The 23538-nt window shown below is 34.6% G+C and overlaps 2 protein-coding genes across 3 annotated transcripts; one reads left to right on the top strand and one right to left on the bottom strand.

The window, feature by feature from the left end:
• The first annotated feature begins 9154 nt into the window (after positions 1 to 9154).
• On the top strand, positions 9155 to 13329 carry LOC114167029 (putative disease resistance protein At3g14460). Of its 2 annotated transcripts, none has more exons than XM_028051938.1 (2): positions 9155 to 9324; positions 9393 to 13329. In XM_028051938.1, the coding sequence occupies exon 2, from the start codon at positions 9475 to 9477 to the stop codon at positions 13210 to 13212; it is 3738 nt and encodes a 1245-aa protein (XP_027907739.1). In that variant the 5' UTR covers positions 9155 to 9324; positions 9393 to 9474; the 3' UTR covers positions 13213 to 13329. The 2 variants fall into 2 exon arrangements, with proteins under 2 accessions (XP_027907739.1, XP_027907740.1); XM_028051939.1 differs by lacking the exon at positions 9155 to 9324 and having other exon boundaries at positions 9331 to 9682; positions 9716 to 13329.
• Positions 13330 to 15329: 2000 nt separating this feature from the next.
• On the bottom strand, positions 15330 to 20954 carry LOC114167030 (putative disease resistance protein At3g14460). Its single transcript, XM_028051940.1, has 3 exons — positions 18993 to 20954; positions 15937 to 17794; positions 15330 to 15506 (listed from the first exon to the last, which is right to left on the bottom strand). The coding sequence occupies exons 1-2, from the start codon at positions 20893 to 20895 to the stop codon at positions 15954 to 15956; spliced, it is 3744 nt and encodes a 1247-aa protein (XP_027907741.1). The 5' UTR covers positions 20896 to 20954; the 3' UTR covers positions 15330 to 15506; positions 15937 to 15953.
• Positions 20955 to 23538: the final 2584 nt, after the last annotated feature.

The following is a 23538-nucleotide window of genomic DNA, read 5'->3' as shown; positions in this document are numbered from 1 at the left end:
TATCAGCACCATTATCATATGTATGAACCGTTTCCAACTCCAACAACTTAGCATCCAAAGCATCACGTATCCAATGATACCTCACATCAATATGTTTGGATCTAGAATGAAAAAGTTGGATTCTTACCAATATGGATAACACTTTGGCTATCAACGAACAATGAATAGTTATCTTGCCTAAAACCAAGCTCCTGCAAGAATTTCTTCAACCATAGCAACTCTTTGCATGCTTCAGTAATAGCAATGAACTCTGCCTCTGTAGTAGACAACGCTACACACCTCTGTAGTCTTGATTTGCCAAGCCATAACTCCCCCTACAAACTTTATCAAATAGCCCGAAGTGGACTTTCTGGAATTAATGTCCCCAGCCATATCTGAGTCTGTGTAACCCATCAAAGTGGGTTTATCACCTCCAAAACAAAGCTTAATATCAACTGTACCATGAAGATACCTCAAAATCCATTTCACAGCATTCCAATGCTCTCTACCTGGGTTTGACAAAAATCGACTAACTATACCAACATGTGTAATATCTGGTCTAGTACACACCATCGCATACATCAAACTGCCCACCGCGGATGCATAAGGAACTCTACTCATATTGGTCTTCTCAACATCATTTGAAGGACTTTGTTTAACACTCAGTTTAAAATGAGTAGCATGAGGAGTACTCACATGTTTAGCATTTTCCATCCGAAATCTCTATAACACCTTCCTAATGTATTGCTCTTGTGATAGATAAATCTTCTTTTCTCTCCTATCACGTGAGATATGTATGCCAAGAATCCTTTTAGCAGCTCCGAAGTCTTTCATGGCAAAAGACTCACCAAATGTCTTCTTTAACCTATCAATTCTGGAAATATCTTTTCCAACAATAAGCATGTCAACGAACATATAATAACAGGATAATAAAGTCATCATTAGAAAAACTTTTAATAAAGACACAATGATCAGAAGTAGTCTTCTTGTAACCTTGCTCACACATAAAAGACTCAAACTTCTTATACTACTGCCTTGGAGCCTACTTCAAATCGTATAGACTCTTCCTTAGCCTACACACATAATTTTCCTTGCCTTTAATAAGAAAACCATCAGGTTGCTTCATGTATATCTCTTCCTCCAAATTACCATGAAGGAAAGTTGTCTTCACATCCATCTGCTCAACCTCCAAATCAAGAGTAGCAGCTAAACTTAGCACAGTTCTGATGGATGACATTTTCACCACAGGTGAGAAAATCTCATTGAAATCAACACCCTTTTTCTGTCTGAAACCTTTCACCACTAATCTGGCCTTGCACCTTGGAAACGTAGAATTTGAATCTTGTTTCACCCTGAAAATCCACCTAGTTTCCAATGCCCTTTTGCCCTTATGCAATTTCACCAAGTCGTAAGTGTGATTATCATGCAAAGATTTCATCTCATCTTGCATTGTATCCATCCACTATTTCTTCTCTTCACTATCCAAAGGCTATTCAAAACACTCAGGTTCTCCACCGGTAGTGAAGGTTATGTACTCATCACAAGAATACCTAGTAGAAGGTTGTTTCTGTCTATTAGACCTTATAAGTTAGACTTGAGATGGTTCAGGTACATCACCAAGATCATCATTATCATGTTCCTCTTGAACCTCTACTCCACTTCCAACCTGTTGATCATCATCATCATCATGTTCCTCTTGAGCATCATCAATTGGAACCTCTACTCCACTTCCAACTTATTGATCATCAACATCACCATGTTGCTCATTGTCTTGAGCTCCGGTGCCACAAAGATGCCTCCATATACATAGCATTCACATTGTCTTTAACTAAAGCTTTAGTCCAGTACAATTTAGATTGTTTCTCCCCTCTAGCTATAACCAAGTTACCTTTAGTGAGCTTCCATTTACTAGAACCAAAGTGATTGTCATAACCACAATCATCAAGCAACTGCACAGAGATTAAATTAAAACGGACATCCGGAGCATGTTTGACTCCTTTAAGCAACAACTGCACTCCCATGTTGGTTTGTAGGCAAACATCACCAACACCAATCACTTTAGACTCACCATCATTACCCATCTTCAACACTCCAAAATCACAAGAAGTGTAAGATGTGAAGAACTCCTTCCTAGGTGTAACATGTAGTGTAGCACCACTATCAATAATCCACATGCTCTCATCAGATACAAGATTCACGGACTCAAAGTCACGAAGAAGAACAAGATCACCATCTGTAGCAGTAGTGACATGATCATCATCATGGTCATTCTCTCTCTGCTTTCCCTTCTTGTCTTTGTTCTCCTTTTTCCACTTAAAACAACATTTCTGAATGTGCCCAGTTTTATGACAAAAATGGCACTCTAAATTCTTGTATCTTGACTTGGACTTGCTCCTACTCTTCTCTCTACCAGTTTTATGTTCCTTTTTCTGACTTCTCCCCGTAGCTTCTGTAACAAGCATCTCAGACTGAGATGAAGAACCATGTGCCTTCCTTCTCATCTCTTCATTAAGAGCACCGCTCTTTGCCATCTGAAAAGAAACAACACCTTTCGAGGCAGAGTTCATAATTGAAACCCGAAATACCTCCCAAGACTCTGGTAGAGTATTAAGCAACCATAATTCCATAACTTCGTCATCAAACTTTATGCCTATTCCTGACAATTGATCTAGGAGCCCTTGAAACTCATTTAAGTGATCAGAAATAGAAGAATTCTTCCTGTACCTCAAATTCATCAAGCAATTTAACAAATATAATTTATTATTGTCCGACTTAGAAGCATACAAAGACTCAATCTTCTCCCACAAAGCTCTGACATGTGCCTCATTAGCAATATGATTATAAACATTATCTTCAACATATTGCCGAATAAAACCACATACATGTTGGTGCTCAAAGTCCCATTCTTCTTCAAACATAGAATCTGGCTTCTGTGTAGTAAAGACCGGAAGATGAAATTTCTTGACAAATAATAAATCTTTCATCTTGCCCTTCCACAAATGATAATTTGTACCATTCAAAGCAACCATCTTTGCATTTTCCTTCATCATTCAAGCAAATAAATATAGCCCAACCAAGAGCTCTGATGCCATTCTGATGGGGAAAACAACAACACAAACAATATACCAGAAAATGCAGCGGATATAATTTCCCCTAACTTGCAAGAATCTATGAGGAGCAATAATCAAAGAGCAGCAATAATAAATCACCAAAGGCACAAATAAAGGCACCAAGATTTTTAACGTGGAAAATCCCTCAAATCAAGGGTAAAAACCACGAGTCGTCCAGTCTAAATAAATAGCTCCACTATGATCAACAAGAGTACATAAGAGTCTCAATCAATAGCACAAATTAGTGCCAACACCCAACCAAATAACAAAGCAACAAAGATTTCAAAATAGAAAATGAGGAAAACCTATAATATCACTACTGCAGCGCGAAATTAATATTTCCGAACTCAGACCTCGTATCAACGATCCGACCGGTCAGAATGAAAAGAAATGAGTTCTGAACCTGCTGTAAAAATTTCGGCCTGATCCAACGGTGAACGAAACCGCAGTGCTGAATTTATGGTGACAACTCTGTGAAAAACGTGAACATAATTTTTCCTCTACCTCTCACTCTATGTGTTAGGGCTTTCAGTGTGTTTTGACTCTATTGTTCTGCCTCTCTATTTATTTTATAGCCCACTTTCCACTTGGTTAAGTGAGACATGGGTTTCTCAAGTTTTGAGCCTTTTCTCCACATAGGAAGGGAGCCCAATACCCAATAATACATAATCCAAAGAAAAAATCTAACGTATTCAAAAATAATTAATTATCATAGTGTCGATGTCTACATTGATAACATATTTGCATCTATTTATGTTTAAAAATTTTAAACTCAACTCATGTTACTCTAACTTTCTTAATACGAATTACATTTCATAATATGTTGTATTTTATTTTTATATATACAGGTTACTTTTATTTACAATATTTTATGTTTAACTTCTTTTTTTCTTTGATTTCATATGACAATTGATATTTCTTTGTGTTTTAAACTATTTGTTTATATATACGTACGTTTCTATTTAAAAACTTTAACATCAACACATCATATTTATTTTGAAAGAGATCCTTTAGCAAAATATGCCTTCCTTCTTTTTAACAACTAACTATACATACAAATTCCATTTTAATATAATATATAATTCAAAAATTAAATTGTAAATTTTAATCATATAACAATATTGTTTTCTACACATCACTAACCGATTGTTATGTCAATTTTATAATTTAAAACAAAAAAAAATCGTATCCAAATATTATTTTTTAATCTTATTTGTATTATTATTATTATTATTATTATTATTATTATTATTATTATTATTGGTATTATTAGTTGTAATAGTTAAAACAAATATGTCTAATATAACTCAACCAAGAAGGGATGAATTGGTTATTTTGGTTTTTCATTGTTTTTGAAAGAATCTTGAATACTATCTTTAATCTTTAAAGCCCCAATCACCAGTTTTCCAAATTTGTAGTTAATGGACTTATTTAATCAATTAGGAAGGCATAGAAGATGAAAGAAACAAAAGAACACAACAATTTTTATACTGGTTCGATTCAAGATGAATCTACATCCAGTCGTCCACTAAATCAATAGAGTTAAAAGATCATCTATATAATTCAAGACCCTAAAGATTATAGAGCATGATCAACAAAACAAGAACTCCTCTTAGATGCAATGCCTCCACACAATTGCACCTAAACCTTCACTCACACAACGAATCAACAGTAAACAAATACAAATTAAAAAAGAGCAAGGAACGAATACATCTAATGGATGTGCATATGTGACACTCAATCCTAAAGCCAAGATTGACCATCCAAGATTGAATCCACCATCAATCTTCTTGAATGTCCAATTGAATGATCTGTCAAGAAATCGCAAGAACTCGGCAAATCTCAATCTCAGAAAAATCTCTTCATGATTCAATGATGCACAACTTTCAAAATGATATCAAATATGTTTTTAAATCAGAGTTCTGCTAAGATTAATGGATTAGGGAATTTACCTAATTGATTATCGTGGGTGAATTTTCACTACATCAGTGCAATGTCTTCTGATAATCTATTAATTAAATATTTAATCCATTAACGAGTTCTACATTTGACATATTCAAAAGTTTGACAGCTGATCTATTTTAGTTGGCTCACATGTAATCCTAGATATACAACACCTATACAAATGATAAGTTCAGGACTATGCCTAAAATAGTGATACAAGGTGTGACATAGCATAGGGGTGTGACATAACCAAACATGCACAGGCATGGAACATCACAAAATAACAACATAGATTATGACATTATTAAAAGCACAACAAGTGTAATCAACAACATAATATGAAACCAGGTTAGATTAGAGTGCATACAACCAGTTAAGGATTGCAATACTAGCATATGACTAATCTAATGAATTATGTAGTGTACAGAAGCAAATGAGCCATAACAAGAAAATGATAATCAATTAGAGAGTTACCTAATGGATTAGCTAGCAAGTAAAATACATAATACAAATCAGCAGAAGGTGGTTTAATAACAAAAAAAGTACACAATTTCAATCACATTATCAAAACACAATATAACAGCAACACATGCATCTTAATAGAAGGTGATTTAGTAGCAATCAAGGCACACAATTTTAATCAAGCCCTTAAAACACACAATCACAACAACAATCCATTTTAATCAATTTAAAGCTATTCTAATGGATTAATTTATGCAAAAATATGAAAAATGCACATTTTACTTCCTTTTTAGTGAACAAACATGCAAGAAATTCAAAATATGGGAGTACTTCAACCCACAATTATTCTTGATCACAATAGAAAAGGAACTTTTCACCTTGGCAATGCCTAAAATTTGACCTTTGTTATTATCACCTCTTGTAACATGACCATTAATTGGCTTTGTAAGATATCTTGCAAAATTTCTTCACATCTCCTTTCATGTGTCTTAAGCATCCATTATATAGAAGCTACATTGTTTTCCTTGCATCAAGACACAACTAAAACATAGATTAAAGAGAAGATGCAGGTACCTAATTGAACTTGGATCCTTTCATGTTAGTGGTTTGAGGTATTCCTTTAGGTACCCATTTGTACTCTCCTTTAGGAACCCCAAAATTTTTAAAATAACAGGAATTTGATGCATGACCAAGTTCAGAATAGTAGGTGCAAATGATAGATGATGGTTTGCTTATCTGCCTCATTTTTCTCTTCCAATTTCCACTTTAGCTTGAGGATAGGGCATTCAGGTTTGGTGTGTCCCATTTTGCCACACTTATAGTAGGTTGAAACAACATGTTTTTCTTGCTTCCTAGAGGATCTTTTAATTCCTGCAAAATTATTGTCAATTTTGTTCTTGTATTTCAGAAATTTTGAGAGCCTCTATACCAGTAGTCTCAATGCTTCACTGTCTGAATTGTAATCATTTGAGTCATTTGCAGATTTTGTCTTCTTGGGTTTTGCTGCAGTTTTCACAACACTCTTCAAGGCGATAATGTGCCTTTTTTCTCCATCTTCTTCTTCCTTGAGTCTCCCAAGCTCTAGTTCATGTTCCCTCAATTTTCCAAAGAGAGTGGTTATGTTCATGCTAGTGAGATCTTTGGATTCAGATATTGCTATTACTTTGGGCTGCCATGTTCTATTTAAACTCGCCAATATTTTGATGTTGAGTTCTTCCTTGTCAAAGGTTTTGCCAAGAGCTAGGAGGTGATTTACTATATGTGTAAATATTTTTTGAACATCACATATGCTTTCTCCAGCCTTCATTATGAACATTTCATACTCTTGAATGAGAGTGTTCTTCCTTTACCTCTTGACTTCATCCATGCCCTCATGGGTTACTTTCAAGACATCCCACATTTCCTTAGCCGGTTCACCCACAGATACCTTGTGAAATTCATCCAAAGTTAGTGCAGAAGATATAATGTTCTTGGCTCTAACATCATAGTATGCTCTCTAATTTTCATCAGAAGTCCATTGTGAGAACTCTTAGGGGACAATTTTGTCTTTCACAGTTTTAACTGGTTGAAAAGGTCCATTTACCACAGCATCCCATACCCCTTTGTCCACTAATTCAAGAAAGATTTTCATTCTAATTTTCCAAAAAGGATAGTTTTCACCAGCAAACAAAGGTGATCTATTGATGGATGTCCCTTCAACAAAGGTTTGAGATATATTAGACATATTCAGGATATTTCTAATCAATTAAAGTGTGATTAACCAACACCGGTACCAATTGTTAAAATAGATATGTTTTAACAGTACTTTTAATAATGTATTATTTTAACATAATAAAATCAATATTAAAATAATTTTATTTAATTTTAATTAATTTATTATATAAAAATACTCATAATTTATTATTTATCTTTTGCTATTATTATTATTATTATTATTATTATTATTATTATTATTATTACTATTATTATTACTATTATTATAATAAGCCAAAACACATGCACACACGACAATATATGTGTGTTCGCATTTTATAATTTTTATAAAGATTTGTTAAAATTAATAAAGAATATATAATTAATTTTTAAAATAGTTGTTAAATGTAAAATTAAAAAATAAAATATGTACGCAAAAGAAATTTTTAAAATAACTATTAAAGAAGAGGTTTCTAAAATAAACTATTTATAAAATAAATAATTTTTAAAATAATAATTAAGAGTAAAACTAAAAAAAAAATAAAATATGAAAATAAAAAAAGAATATCTCTTTATATATTTTTATAGATTATTATTATTATTATTATTATTAATATCGGTGCTGATATTAATAGTATTAGTATTTTTTTTTTACGATGAACTAAGCATGAGTATCTGAAAATTAGACCAATAAACACATAAAACTTGAACAAATAAGTAAGTAGAATAATAATTTCAAAATCATTTCTACATTAGTAACAAAATATATAATTTACTGTTTATATATATATATATATATATATATATATATATATATATATATATATATATATATATATATATATAACATCTAAAATCTAATATTATCGACGCTAAAAAAGTTTATTATAATTATTAATAACATATTTATTCTAAATATGAGTATATGTATTTTATTTTAATATAATACACTAAAAAAAATTCTAAAATAATAATTAATTTTAGTTACAAAAATGTTATTAGTTACTGTATGGACGAAATTAAATACTAATTTGTAAAATAAAAAATTATTAATTATTAAAATAATTATTATTATGAATAAAAAATAATTATAATTGATTCTTTTTGTATTATACTTTTTTAAGTATTATACTTATATTTATACATAATTACAATACTTGAATATAATTAATAATTAAATTAATATTTTAAATAAAATAATAATTATATTAATTTATTAATATAAATTAAAAAAAAATATACACACGAGTCTAAAGCTAGTTAGTACTTAAAAAAGTACGTTTCTGTTTAAGGTCTAATACGAGTGTTTATATTGTTTATCCGTGAGTCGATCCTGAATATGGATATTTAATTTGTCTAGACATTACGAATTTTTTTTGGCCTGAAAAGACTACGATGTCACCGGTTTTCAATGTATCTTAAACACAAAACATACCGAGCAAGAATTGTTTGTGATTTTGGATTACGTTGAATTCTCAAATTTCTCTCGATCCAAATATATTTGCAAATTTCGATCAAATTGTGCATTGGAAGAAATAACCTAGGGCAAATGAATTAATAGTACTTAACTCAAACATTGGCATAATATTTGATTTATTATGTGAGCGAATATGCTCTGTGCACACTCAAGACAAACGTTGCAAACCCTCATAAGCCAATCATTTCTTGCATATGAACATTACGGATGAAAGCCAGAGTTCTGAATTTACTATATATTGTGTCAATTCTTAGATTTCGCTCAATTACAACGAATTTGACTCCTGTTTCGTAATTTTTACTTTTCATGCACACTGAAAAAGAAAAAAAAGTAAATATATTGAATTCTTTAATTAACTAAAATCAACTAATACACTTAAAGTCTTTGAAATAAAATTAAAACTGGTAATTTATTTCAGGGTCTCAATCTCAACCATTGAAGTTTTAATTAATATATCAATCTGAACAATTGCAAAACTGACACATTTCCACAGATTCCGCGTTCAAAATGCATTGAAACATGAACTTTGTCTTTTAAAAAACTAAACCCACCACCACTGAGTTTTTCGGGCACGCATCTTCAATAACCATCGTCGGATCTTTTACTTGTTGGGTTCCCAACGTTACTAATATATCATATATCTAACGGTTCATTTTGAAGGTATGTTCCTGACAGAGCTGTGCAAGTTAAAGTGAAGAGAGTTCACTGAAATTCCTTTTTCTTTTCAGATCAAATCTGCCAATAACCAACGCAGTTTCTCCCGAAACAGTTTCGTTCCGTTCTCACGATCACTTGTTTGTTGTTGAGATCATGGCATTAGCTGTGGTAGGTGGTGCACTCCTTTCTGCTTTCATTGACGTTCTTTTTGACAGACTAGCTTCCCCCGAGTTCGTCAATTTCATCCGTGGAAAGAAGCCTGACAAATTGCTTCAAAAGATGAAGAGCCAGCTGCTTGTGGTTAAAGTTGTGCTTGCTGATGCTGAGAAGAGACAGATCTCAAACTCCGATGTCAAAGACTGGCTCGATCTTCTCAGAGATCTTGTCTACGAGGTTGATGACTTACTTGATGAAGTTTCTACCAAAGCTGCCACTCAAAAGGAGGTAAGCAATTCCTTTTCTCGTCTTTTCATAAAGAAGAAGATTGTTAGTATTAGTAAGTTGGAAGAGATGGTTGAAAAGTTAGATGATCTTCTAAAACAAAAGGAGTGTCTTGATTTGAAAGATATTCCAGTGGAGTGCTATCAGCCATGGAAAGCTCATCAAACATCTTTAGAAGATGGTTATGGTATGTACGGTAGAGATAAAGATAAGGAAGCCATATTGAAAATGGTGTTAGAGGATAGCACTGATGGTGAACCGGTGTCTGTGATCCCTATTGTAGGCATGGGTGGGGTTGGAAAAACCACTTTGGCAAGATCTGTGTTCAACGATGACAAATTGAAGCAGCAGATATTTGATTTAAAGGCATGGGTTTGTGTTTCTGATTTATTTGATATTGTGAAGGTCACAAGAACTATGATAGAGGAAATTACCCGAAAGGCTTGTAAATTGAGTGATCTAAATGCCCTTCAACTTGAGTTGACAGAGAAACTGAAAGGTAAAAGATTCTTGATTGTCTTGGATGATGTTTGGATCGAGGATTGTGACAATTGGAGTTTTCTTACAAAACCATTTCTAAGCGGGTCCAAGGGCAGTAAAGTTGTGGTCACAACCCGCAATGAAAATGTAGCGGCTGCAGTGCCTTTTCATAGAGTTGAAGTATATCGTCTAAATAAATTGACAAATGAAGATTGTTGGTTGGTGTTTGCAAACCATGCATTTCCTCCCTCAGAAGCCTGCGAGGATAGAGAAACTCTAGAAAAGATCGGAAAGGAGATTGTTAAAAAGTGTAATGGGTTGCCTTTAGCTGCACAGTCACTTGGAGGAATGTTGAGAAGAAAAAACGCTGTTAGGGATTGGAATAACGTACTTGAAAGTGACATTTGGGAACTTCCTGAAAGTCAGTGTAAAATTATTCCAGCACTCAGGATTAGTTATCATTATCTCCCTCCACATTTAAAACGGTGTTTTGTTTATTGCTCACTGTACCCCAAAGATTATGCATTCGATAAAGATGAACTGATCCAGCTATGGATGGCTGAAGATCTTGTAAAAGCACCAAAGAAAGGAAAGACTTTAGAAGAAGTTGGTCATGAGTATTTTTATGATTTGGTTTCAAGATCTTTTTTTCAATGTGGAAGTGGATCGAATGGGGATGATTGTTTCGTAATGCATGACCTCATGCATGATCTAGCAACATTCATTGGCGGGGAATTCTATTTCAGAGCAGATGAAATTGGGAAGGAAACCAAAATCAATAGAAAGACTCGTCACTTGTCATTTACAAGATTTAGTGAACCAGTATCGGATATTGAAGGTTTTGACACAGTAAAATTTACCAGAACTTTCTTGGTGATCAATTATAAAGATTCTCCACTCAACAACGAAAAGGCACCATATTCTGTAGTGTCGATGCTTAAGTACTTGAGAGTTTTATCGTTTTGTGTCTTCAAAAGTCTGTTTGTTCTGCCTGATTCAATTGGTGAATTGATTCATTTGCGTTATCTAAATTTATCTCATACAAGTATAGAAACTTTGCCGGATTCATTATGTAGTTTGTGCAATCTACAAACTTTGAAGTTGGTTTATTGCCCAAAGCTGATTCAGTTGCCTATTGCCATGCAAAATCTTGTAAACTTGCGTCATCTGGAAATTCATCAATCTCCCATAAAAGAGATGCCTAAAAGAATGGGGAAATTAAATCAATTACAGAAGTTGGATTTGTATATTGTGGGTAAGCGTAAAGAGAATAGCATCAAAGAACTGGGAGGACTTCCAAATCTCTGTGGTTCGTTTTGTATTAAGGCACTGGAAAATGTTACGAAAGGCGAAGAAGCAATAGAAGCCAGTATAATGGACAAGAAGCATATTAACCATCTATCCTTAAAATGGTCTATAGGTAACGACAATAGCATCGACTTCCAAATTGAATTAGATGTACTCGGAAAATTACAACCTCACCGAGACCTGCAAACGCTGTTAATAATTGGTTATAAAGGAACCATATTTCCAGAGTGGGTGGGGAATTTTTCCTACCGCTACATGACAAGTGTAAGTTTATATAATTGTAACAACTGTTGCATGCTTCCTTCAATGGGGCAACTACCATCTCTCAAGCGCCTCTGTATTTCAGACATGAATTCGGTGAAGACTATTGATGCAGGATTTTACAAGACCGAAGATTGTTCATCTGCTATACCCTTTCCCTCCCTTGAATCTCTACACATTTTTCGCATGCCTAGTTGGGAGGTGTGGACTGCATTTGCTTCAGAAGCTTTTCCTGTGCTGAAGGATATTTTTATATTTGATTGCCCAAAACTAAGGGGAGCTTTTCCAAATCACCTTCCCGCTCTGCAAAGACTTATCATTAGAAATTGCGAGCTTCTTGTTTCTTCTGTCCCAAGGGCTCCCAGCCTTCGAACAATAGAGATATGTAACACCAACAAAGTAACGTTTCATGAGTTTCCTCTTTTGGTGAAATTTATAGACGTAGAAGGAGGACCAACGGTGGAGTCCATGATGGAGGCCATGACTAATAGCCAACCTACTTGCCTCAAATATTTAACATTACGAAAGTGTTCGTCAGCCATATCTTTTCCAGGTGATCGTCTTCCTGCATCGCTGAAAGCTCTTGATGTCCGTGATTTAAACAAATTGAAATTCCCGATGCAACACAAGCACGAATTACTGGAATCACTAAAAGTAAAGAATAGTTGTGATTCGCTCATGTCTCTTCCATTGGCTATATTTCCAAGTCTGACTCATCTTGATATCAGAAGCTGTGAAAATATGGAATCAGTTTTGGTCTCAGGGTCAGAGTCGTTGAAGAGTTTGAAGTCTTTGATGATTCAACACTGTCCCAGCTTTGTATCATTCCTGGGAGAGGGATTGTCTGCGCCCAATTTGAGGGGTTTCAGTGTTTTTGATTGTGAGAAGTTGAAGTCGTTGCCCAATCAGATGGGAAGTCTTCTCCCAAATCTGGAATATCTTAACATATCCAACTGCCAACTAATAGAGTCATTCCCTGAAGGGGGTATGCCACCTAACATAACAGTTTGGATCGAAAATTGTGAGAAACTACTAAGCAGTAAAGCATGGGTATGCATGGACATGGTTACCTCTCTCGGTGTGTGTGGTCCATGTGATGGCATCAACTCCTTCCCGGAGGAGGCTTTGCTGCCTCCCTCTCTTACGTCTCTAAGTCTCCATAACTTCACAAGTCTGGAGACGTTGGAGTGCAAGGGCTTTCTTCATCTCACGTCGCTACGAGAATTGGACATTCAAAATTGTGAAAAGTTAAAGAATATTGGTGGAGAAAGTCTTCCTGTCTCTCTAATGAAATTAAGCATCAACGGATGTCCCTTACTGCACGAACGATGCCATAAGAAGGACTGTGAAATTTGGCCTAAAATCTGCCATGTCCGTGTGCTAGAGATTGATGGTAGATAGATCTAACCATGAAAAACTATTTTTTTTCAATATTGTTTTTCATTTCATGTCTTCTTCCTTTCAAATTTAAGTCAATTACTGCATTCAACTAATTTTAAATTAGTTAATTTTTGATTCGATAGTTGACTGGAATTGCAAGCCTAAATGAAATCTAACTTTTTTTTTTTATATATTTTATTTACAGTGAGCATTCTTCTCATTTTAATTTAAAGGTACTTATTGCAGAAGTGATCACTGTTCTTTTTCTTATTCTTACCTCTTTGTTTGTGTAATCGGTACCAAGATTCTGCTTAGAATTGTGATTTATATGGGAAACAGATAATTTCTACTTAAATTTCATTTCAGAGAGTTAATTGAATTAACGTAATCCGTACATGAAAAATGTTACCCGTAACATTTCTTTTTTCAAATATCAGATATACTTATATTCTTAATGACTTTTAATGACAATTTTACCTATTAATAGTGTATTCATAAAAACCTTATTAAAAACCTTTAGTCGTATATTTTTTCAATACAAATGCAACATTTTTAAAAAGTTGTAAAAAAATTTTAGTAATATTTTTTTAATAAATATGTATAGTATAGAAGTGTTACGAAAGTCTTTTGTAACTATTTTTTCAATAGAAAATAACATTTTAAAAGTACTACTATTAAATATTTGCAGTAACTAATTTAAATATTTTGTGACATTCAAATGTCATTGATCTTTTATTTTAAAGTGAAATCAAATATTTTTTAATAAACTAAAATTATGTCAATACTGATTCCTATTGTAACTTAAACTAAAAACATAAAAAACTAAAGTTTTCAAAGTGTACTCAAAATTAAGAATTATTATATGTTTACATCATCGTTCTCTTGATCGATCATCAATATCATTCTAAAGTGATAAATATTTTTATTTTATTATTCTTATTTTATTTTTTAAAAGGCAACAAATTAAATATTTATTTGTTTTTACAAAGTCGAGATGTACTCGTACATGTGTCTACATGTTGACTTCCCCTAACATTATTTTTCTTTATGGCTGATACTTCCTCAGTTAACCTCTTTCGGTATGTCTTCTTCATGCGTTCTTGCTAGTCCTCTACCGAGGAGTATATATTCATAATAATATATACTAATTGTTAACTCTGAAAAATAAAGGGGCAAATTATGGATTATGGAAAATCATAAATCAGAACACTACTTGATGCTTTCTATTCTGCTATAAAAAATTGTACAAGGTTGAACTGTTTAGGTGGTTACAAGATTGCATCCTGATAAAGTAAAGAAAAGAAATATGAGAGTATTGTGAATTTATGACATTTCGAATGTATGAAAAGAAAAGAAATTCATGGCTATCATTAGACTGAGCTATTGTAGCGAAGTTTCATCCTAAAATTTATTTGACTTCCAAAAATATGTCATTTGAATTGGCGTTAAAGATAGAATTTACATGGCAGAAACAATCCATAGGTACTGAAGCTTCTCTTATACGAGTTTGATCTGAGAGGAAATACTGGAACCATGTGTGACTGATGAAACCACAACTTCTACTCTGATCTTTTGCATCAAAAGCTCTGAATGGAAGATTTCCTTTCTTTCTCATTCAGTGCATTAGTGTTGGTGATAAGTGGATTCAGTCCTTTCAACATGTACAGTCTATTTTCAGCGTTTCAAATGCATAAGAAGCAGTATGAGAAATTGAACTTCCTCATACTGGGATACAACTTTCAGATGCATCCAACCCAAATCCATCAGTTAATCAAACACAAAAGTGATGACCTGCTAAAAGGCAGCAGTTGTTGAGAATATTACTTAATATTTTTTTATTTAAATTAGTTTTTAGAAAATATTTCAGTTTTAGAGATATGTTTCAGTTTTAGAAATTAGTTATTATTTTAGATTAGGAGTGAGATATTCTAAATATTGATATTTCGTTATATTTTGCTCTATATATATATATATAGAGTATATCAATAAAATACAAAAACATGTTCTTCCATAACATATCACATATATCTCTCATATATCTCATATTTTCAAGAGCCCTAAAAATCCCAACAGCAGTATATTACAATTTCCTATTATACAATAATAATGGGAAAAACAAAACTTCCGACACGGAGGCATATGCCTGACTGCAAAAGCAATAACAAAGATGCTTCTAGTTAGTTTGTATAGCTTTCAATCCACCACATTGTACCTCATGAAAAGGCTTCCATCTAAAATTCAATCTGTTGAGATCTTATTCAAAGTTGAATTCAAATCCATATACAGGCGCAGTTTCTCCAAGCCAATCTAGCATGTCTGAAAAACAAATACACCTTTCTGGTCATGAATTTAATTTTGACCTCAACCAGCTGTTTCCTTTACGTTATATAAAACTTTTATAAACTTGTGTTCAAAAAACATGACCGGATGACATTAATTCAATTTACCCCTCCAAATTAATTTCACTGGAAATGATCTGTCTCACATATTCACCACAATATACTAAGCAGAATCTTGGCATTGACCACGCAGACAAACTGTAAAGAAAAAAAAAGAAGATCACTATTCACTACTACAATGACTACGTCTAAATTAAGATGGCGTGAATGCGCACTGTGAATAAAATATATAGAAAATGTAAGGTTTCCTTTACGCTAATGCAATAATTAAGTTAGATTTCTTGAAAGGAGAAAGACATGAAATTAAGTTAGAGGTTGATGAGGTAAGTGAAAGAAGGAGAATTACCTGCTCATCATCCTTGTTCATTGAATCCATCTATCGTCCATCTTTATCCCACGGACATGGCAGATTTTAGGCCAAATTTTACGGTCCTTCTTGTGGCATCGTTTTTGCAGTAATGGACAGTCCCGTATGCTTAATTTTATTAGAGCGGAAGGCAGCCTTTCTCCTGTGATATTCTCCAGCTTTTTACAATTTACAATGTCCAATTCTCGTAGCGAAGTGAGATGGAGAAAGCCCTTGCTGTCCAACGTCTCCAGACTTGAAAAATCACGTAGAACCAGAGACGTAAGGGAGGGAGGCAGCAAAGCCTCCTCCGGGAAGGAGTTGAGGCCATCACATGGACCACACAGATAGAGAGAGGTAACCATGTCCATGCATACCCATGTTTTACTTCTTAGTAGTTTCTCACAATTTTCGATCCAAACTGTTCTCATGTTAGGTGGCATACCCTCTTCAGGGAATGACTCTATTTGTTGGCAGTTAGATATGTTAAGATATTCCATTTTTGGAAGAAGAGTTCTCATTTGATCGGGCAACGACTTCAACTTCTCACAATCACAAATTAGGAAACGAGTCAAATTGGGTGCACAAAATCCCTCTCCCGGGAATGATACAAAGTTGGGACATTGTTCAATCTCTAAAGAATTCAAACTCTTCAACGATTCTGACCCTGAGACCAAAAGGGATTCCATATTTTCACAGCTTGGGAAGATAGCCAATTGAAGAGATGTTAGCGATTCACAACTATTATTTATTGACAGTGATGTTAGTGATTCGTGTTTGTGTTGAGTAGGGAATTTCAGTTTCTTTAAACCACTGATCTCAAGAGTTTTCAGAAATGCAGGAAGACAATCACCTGGAAATGATATGGCTGACGAACAATTCTGTAATGTTAAAGATTGGAGGCAAGTAGGTTGGATGTTAGTGATGGCCTCCATCATGGACTCTACCATTGGGCCTCCTTCTACGTCTATACTTTCCACCAAAAGAGGAAACTCATGAAACACTACGTTGTTGCTTTTGTGTATCTCTAATCTTCGAAGGGTGGGAGCCCTTGTGACAGAAGAGACAAGAAGCTCGCAAATTTTAATGTTGAGAGATTTCAGAGCAGGTAGGTTTTCTGGCAAATCTCCCCTTAGGTTGGGGCAGTAATTAATATAAAGAGACTCAAGCACAGGAAAAGCTTCTGAATCAAAGAAATTCAACACCTCCAAACAAGGCATATAAGAAATCTGTAGCCATTCAAGAGAGGGAAATAGAGTCACAGATGAACCATCTTCGTTCTTATGAAAGCCTTCTTCAATAGTCTTCACGGAATTCATGCGTGAAATCCAGAGAGACTTGAGAGATGGTAGTTGCCCCATTGAAGGAAGCATGCAACAGTTGTCACAATTATATAAACTTACACTTGTCATGTTGCCGTAGGAAAAATTCCCTACCCAATCTGGAAATTTGGCTCCATTATAACCCGCTATTAACAATGATTTCAGGTCTTGATGAGGTTTTAACTTGCTGAGTACATCTAATTCAGTTTCGAAGTTGATGCTATTATCATTACCTATAGACCATTCCAAGGATAGATCGTAAATATGCTTTTTATCCATTATATTGGCTTCTATTGCTTCTTCGCCTTTGGTAACATTTTCCAGTGCCTTAATAGCAAACGACCCACTTAGATTTGGAAGTCCTCCCAATTCTTTGATGCTATTCTCTATATGCTTGCCCACAATATAGAAATCCAACCTCTGTAATTTATTCAGTTTTCCCATTCTTTTAGGCATCTCTTTAATGGGAGTGTTCAGAATTTCAAGATAACACAAGTTTACAAGATTTTGCATGTCACTAGGCAACTTAGTCAACTCTGGGCAATAAGACAACTTCAAAGTTTGTAGATTGCACAAATTACACAATGATTCCGGCAGAGTTTTTATACTTGTACGATTTAGATTTAAATAACGCAAATGAATCAATTCACCAATTGAATCTGGCAGACCAAACAGACCTTGGAAGCGAGAGAACGACAAAACTCTCAAGTACTTGAGCATCGACACTACAATAAGCGGTCCCTTTTCATTGTTGAATAGAGAATCTTTAAAATTAAACAGCAAAAAAGTTCTTGGAAATTTTACTATGTCAAAAACTTCAATATCCGAGACTGGATCACTGAATCTGGTAAATGACAAATGACGAGCTTTTCTATCGATTATTGTTTTTTTTCCAAGTTCATCTGCTCTGAAATAGAACTCCCCGCCAAGGAATGCTGCTAGATCATGCATAAGGTCATGCATTACAAAATAACTACCCCTAGTCATGGATGGGAGCCCTTGGGACAGAAGAGACAAGAAGCTCGCAATTTTTAATCTGGAGATATAGCAGAGCAAGGTAGGTTTTTTGGCAAATCTCCTCTTAGGTTGGGGCAGTCATTAATATAAAGAGACTCAAGCACAGGAAAAGCTTCTGAATCAAAGAAATTCCACAACTCCAAACAAGGCATATAACTAATTTGTAGGCATTCAAGGGAGGGAAAGAGCGTCACAGATGAACCATCTTCGTTCTTATGAAAGCCTTCCTCAATAGTCTTCACGGAATTCATGCGTGAAATATGGAGAGACTTGAGAGATGGTAGTTGCCCCATTGAAGGAAGCATGCAACAGTTCTTACAACTATGTAAACTTACACTTGAATGTAGCGGTAGGAAAAATTCGCTACTCAATCTGGAAATCTGGCTCCTTTATAACCCGCTATTAACAGCGATTTCAGTTTCGAAGTTGATGTTATTATCATTACCTACAGACCATTCCAAGGATAGAGCGTAAATATGCTTTTTATCCATTACGCTGGCTTCTATTGCTTAACATTTTCCAGTGCCTTAATAGAAAACCGACCACTTAGATTTGGAAGTCCTCCCAATTCTTTGATGCTATTCTCTATATGCTTGCCCACAACATAGAAATCCAACTTCTGTAATTTATTTAGTTTTCCCATTCTTTTAGGCCTCTGTTTTATGGGAGTTTCGAGAATTTCAAGATAACACAAGTTTACAAGATTTTGCAAGTCACTAGGCAACTTAGTCAACTCTCGGCAAAAAGACAACTTCAAAGTCTGTAGATTCCACAAATTACACAATGACTCCGGCAGAGTTTTTATACTTGTAAACGATAGATTTAGATAACGCAAATGGATCAATTCACCAATTGAATCAGGCAGAGCAAACAGACCTTGGAAGTAAGAGAAGGACAAAACTCTCAAGTACTTAAGCATCGACACTACAATACGTGGTGCCTTTTCATTGTTGAATAGAGAATCTTTAAATTTGAACAGCAAAAAAGTTCTTGGAAATTTTACTATGTCAAAAACTTCAATGTCCGAGACTGGATCACTGAATCTAGTAAATGACAAATGACGAGTTTTTCTATCGATTTTTGTTTTTTTTCCAAGTTCATCTGCTCTGAAATAGAATTTCCCTCCAAGGAATGCTGCTAGATCATGCATAAGGTCATGCATTACAAAATAACTACCCCGAGCCCAACTGTATGAAAGTTGAAAAAAAGATCTCAAAACCAAATCATCAAAATACTCGTCACCAACTTCTTCTAATGTCTTTCCTTTGTTTGGTGCTATTACAAGATCTTCTGCCATGCACAACTGGATCAGTTCATCCTTTTTAAAATTAAAATCTTTGGGATACAGTGAGCAATAAACAAAACACCGTTTCAAATGTGGAGGGAGATAATTATAACTAATACTAAGTGCTGGAATAATTTTACATTGACCTTCAGGAAGTTTCCAAATGTCACTTTCGAGTACATTATTCCAATCCCTAACGGTGTGTTTTCTTCTCAACATTCCTCCAAGTGACTGTGCAGCTAAAGGCAACCCATTGCACTTTTTAACAATCTCCTTTCCAATCTTTTCTAGAGTTCCTCTACTTCGACTGTCTACTGAGAGAGGAAATGCATGGTTTGCAAACACCAACCAACAATCTTCAGTTGACAATTTGTTTAGACGATATACTTCAACAGTATGAAAAGACACTGCAACCGCTACATTTTCATTGCGAGTTGTGACCAGAACTTTACTGCCCCTAATCCCGCTTAGAAATGGTTTTGTAAGACAACTCCAATTGTCACAATCCTCGATCCAAACATCATCCAAGACAATCAAGAATCTCTTACCTTTCAGTTTGTCCGTCAACTCAAGTTGAAGGGCATTTAGATCACTCAATTTACAAGCCTTTCGGGTAATTTCTTCTATCATAGTTCTAGTGACCTTCACAATATCAAATAAATCAGAAACACAAACCCATGCCTTTAAATCAAATATCTGCTGCTTCAATTTGTCATCGTTGAACACAGATCTTGCCAAAGTGGTTTTTCCAACCCCACCCATGCCTACAATAGGGATCACAGACACCGGTTCACCATCAGTGCTATCCTCTAACACCATTTTCAATATGGCTTCCTTATCTTTATCTCTACCGTACATACCATAACCATCTTCCAAAGATGTTTGATGAGCTTTCCATGGCTGATAGCACTCCACTGGAATATCTTTCAAACCGAGACTCTCCTTTTGTTTTAAAATGTCATCCAATCTTTCAACTATGTCTTCGATCTTACTAATACTAACAATCTTGTTCCTTTTGAAAAGGCGAGAAAAGGAATTGCGTAACTCCTTTTGAGCAGCAGCTTTAGTAGAAACTTCATCAAGTAAGTCATCAACCTCGTAGACAAGATCTTTGAGAACATCTAGCCACTTTTTGACATTGGGGTCTGTGATTTGTCGATTCTCAGCATCAGCAAGCACAACTCTAATAACTATCAGCTGCTTCTCCACCTTTTGAAGCAACTTGTCAGGCTTCTTCCCACGGATCAAATTGACAAGCTCAGGAGAAGCTAGCCTGTCAAAAAGAACGTCAATGAAAGCAGAAAGGAGCGCACCACCTACCACAGCTAATGCCATGATCTCAACAGCAACGAGTGATGATCAGAGTAGCAAATAAAACACAAAGAGATGAAATTCGCTGCAAGACTTCACTTTACTTAACGCTCTTCACTCCAATTTTCTACGCTCTGTCCGTACCTGCCATCAAAATAAACCGTTGGATATTTGTTTAAAATTTTGATGGTTGAGATTCAAGATGCTTAGTTGAAATGTCTACTGCTTTTTCCGTTTTCAAGGACAAGGTTCATAGTCCGATGCCTTTTAAAATTCATGATGGGTATATTAATTAAAAATTCAATTGTCGAGAATCAAGACTTGTTAAATGAAATACTAGTTTTTCATTTTACTTGTAATCTAAATTTTCTTTAAGGTAAGGTATATAAATTGATTTTACCTAGTGATTTTCTTATTTCCTTTCCTATAAGCATATAAGAAAAATAATTATAAAAACAGAGCAAAATTCTAATCTGTTGCAAATATGGTTAATGATGTAATGTAGAACACGCGGTCGTTGTTGACTAAATATGTGAAAGGCTGCAATAAAAATCTGGTATGGGTAAAACAGAACTGGCATAATTCAAGTTCAAATCAATAGTGTGCTCATTTGCTTTTTGATATCATCTTGGGTCCGCAAGGTCCTGGTATGATGTTTAATTAATATATATAAAGATAAATAATATACCACTTGCAACAGGATGGCTAAAGATATTGTAAGAGCATCCAAAAAATGAAAGACTTTAGAAGAAGTGGGTGACGAGTATTTTGATGATTTGGTTTCGAGATCCTTTTCTCAATGTGAAGGTCGTTAGGACTTTGGGTGATTATTTTCTTATGCATGACGGTTGGGAATAGTTCAAGTATGAGTCAAAGTCCCACATCGAATATAATAGACAAAGTTAAACACTATAAAAGAATAAAGACCCATAACAACATTGCCTTAAGGTTTTGGTGTAAAAGTGGTGTCTAAGGTCTTATATGTGTAAGACTAATGTCATATAACCATATAGAACCATAACCATAACAAAAAGGGGTCACCGAATGGAAATAGTCCAAGTGTGAGTCAAAGTCCCACATTGGATATAATAGACAAAGTTAAACAGTGGGCAATTCTATTTAAAGCTGATGAACTTGGGAAAGAAACCAAAAATGAATTATAAAGATTCTCCATTCAACTATGAAAACTGCCTGATTTAATTGGTGAATTGATCCATTTATGTTATATAAATCTCTCTAGTACAACTATTGAAACTTTGTCGGAGTCATTGTGTAATTTATGCAATCTACAAACTTTGAAATTGTATGATATTGCTTTAAGCTGACTAAGTTGCCTAATGCCATACATAAAAGAGATGGCTAAAAGAATGGGGAAAGTAAATCAATTACAGAAGTTGGATTTCAATATTATGGGCAAGCATATAGAGAATCTCCATGGTTCTTTTTCTATTGTGGAACTGGAAAATGTTACCAAATGCGAAAAAGCATTAGAGGTCAGGATAATGGATAAGAAACATATTAACCATCTATCCTTAAAAGGGTCTAGAGGTAAACACAATAGCATCAACTTCCAAATTGAATTGGTGGGGAAATATGGTGTGCCTTTGGTTCAAAAGTTTTTCCTTCATGCTTGTGTGCATGATTAACCCCTCTCTTGATGAGATAGTTTACAATTGGCATGTTGTATTAATATGGACAAACCCTTTTCTTGAAGTTGTCCTAAGCTTAATAAATTATTTTTAAGATCAGTGACAAGGTAAGCATCATATATTACTCGTGTAATACCAATAATTTGTACACAGATATTGCCTTTACCTACCAATGTCATGGTAGTATTATTTTCAAGCTTTACCGTTCTGGATAATCACCCTTTCCATCTTTCCATTTCGGTAAACCACTCCCTGTTGTCTGTCATGTGATTGTTGTAGCTGGAGTTTAGAAACCATACTTCTTCATGGATGGTTTGATGCAACTCTTCATATATTCTTCATATGCCACAAGTAAGAACTCTTCATATACTCATATTGAAAGTGACCTAGTTTGTGGCACTTAAAGCACTCGATATTTGCTTTATTAAATGATGGTCGAAGATTGCTCATCTGTGATACCCTTTCCCTCTCTCGAGCAACTAGAAATTTTTCGCATGCCTAGTTGGGAAATGTGAAGTGCCTTTGGTTCAAAAGATTTTCCTATGCTTAAGTATCTTTACATATGTGATTGCCCCAAACTAAGGGGAGATTTGCCAAATCACCTTCCTACTCTACAAGGGTTCCCACCCTTCAAACATTAATGATACATAACAAAAACAAAGTAACCTTTCATGAGTTTCCCCTTTTGGTGGAAAGTATAGATGTAGAAGGAGACTGTTGGAAGTTCCACATCGACAAGAGATAAGGCAATTTCATAATATATAAGTGAGGTAAAAATCTCACCTTACAAGCTAGTTTTGTGGGGTTGGGTTAGGCCTAAAGCCCACTTCTACCAGAAGCCAAATGATGGAGTCCATGATGGAGGCCATCACTAACATCCAACCTACTTGCCTCAAATCTTTAACATTACAGAATTGTTCATCAGCCATATCATTTCCAGGTGATTGTATTCCTGCATAATGAATAGTTGTGATTCGCTCATGTCTCTTCCATTGGCTACCTTTCCAAATCTAAAATG

This window comes from Vigna unguiculata, chromosome 10 (genome assembly GCF_004118075.2).
Source record: "Vigna unguiculata cultivar IT97K-499-35 chromosome 10, ASM411807v1, whole genome shotgun sequence".
Classification (NCBI taxonomy): Eukaryota; Viridiplantae; Streptophyta; class Magnoliopsida; order Fabales; family Fabaceae; genus Vigna; species Vigna unguiculata.
The sequence above is the reverse complement of the archived record's forward strand: the minus strand, read 5'-3'. Positions and strand labels throughout refer to the sequence as shown.

Bases quoted from the DNA above. Each gene is read 5' to 3' on its own strand.
- LOC114167029 (XM_028051938.1), top strand. From the start codon at position 9,475: ATGGCATTAGCTGTGGTAGGTGGTGCACTCCTTTCTGCTTTCATTGAC.
- LOC114167030 (XM_028051940.1), bottom strand. From the start codon at position 20,895: ATGGCATTAGCTGTGGTAGGTGGTGCGCTCCTTTCTGCTTTCATTGAC. The intron at 17,795-18,992 runs GTGACTTGCAAA...CTTATTGCCCAG, and splicing joins AGAGTTGACTAAGTTGCCTA to AGTTGACTAAGTTGCCTAGT.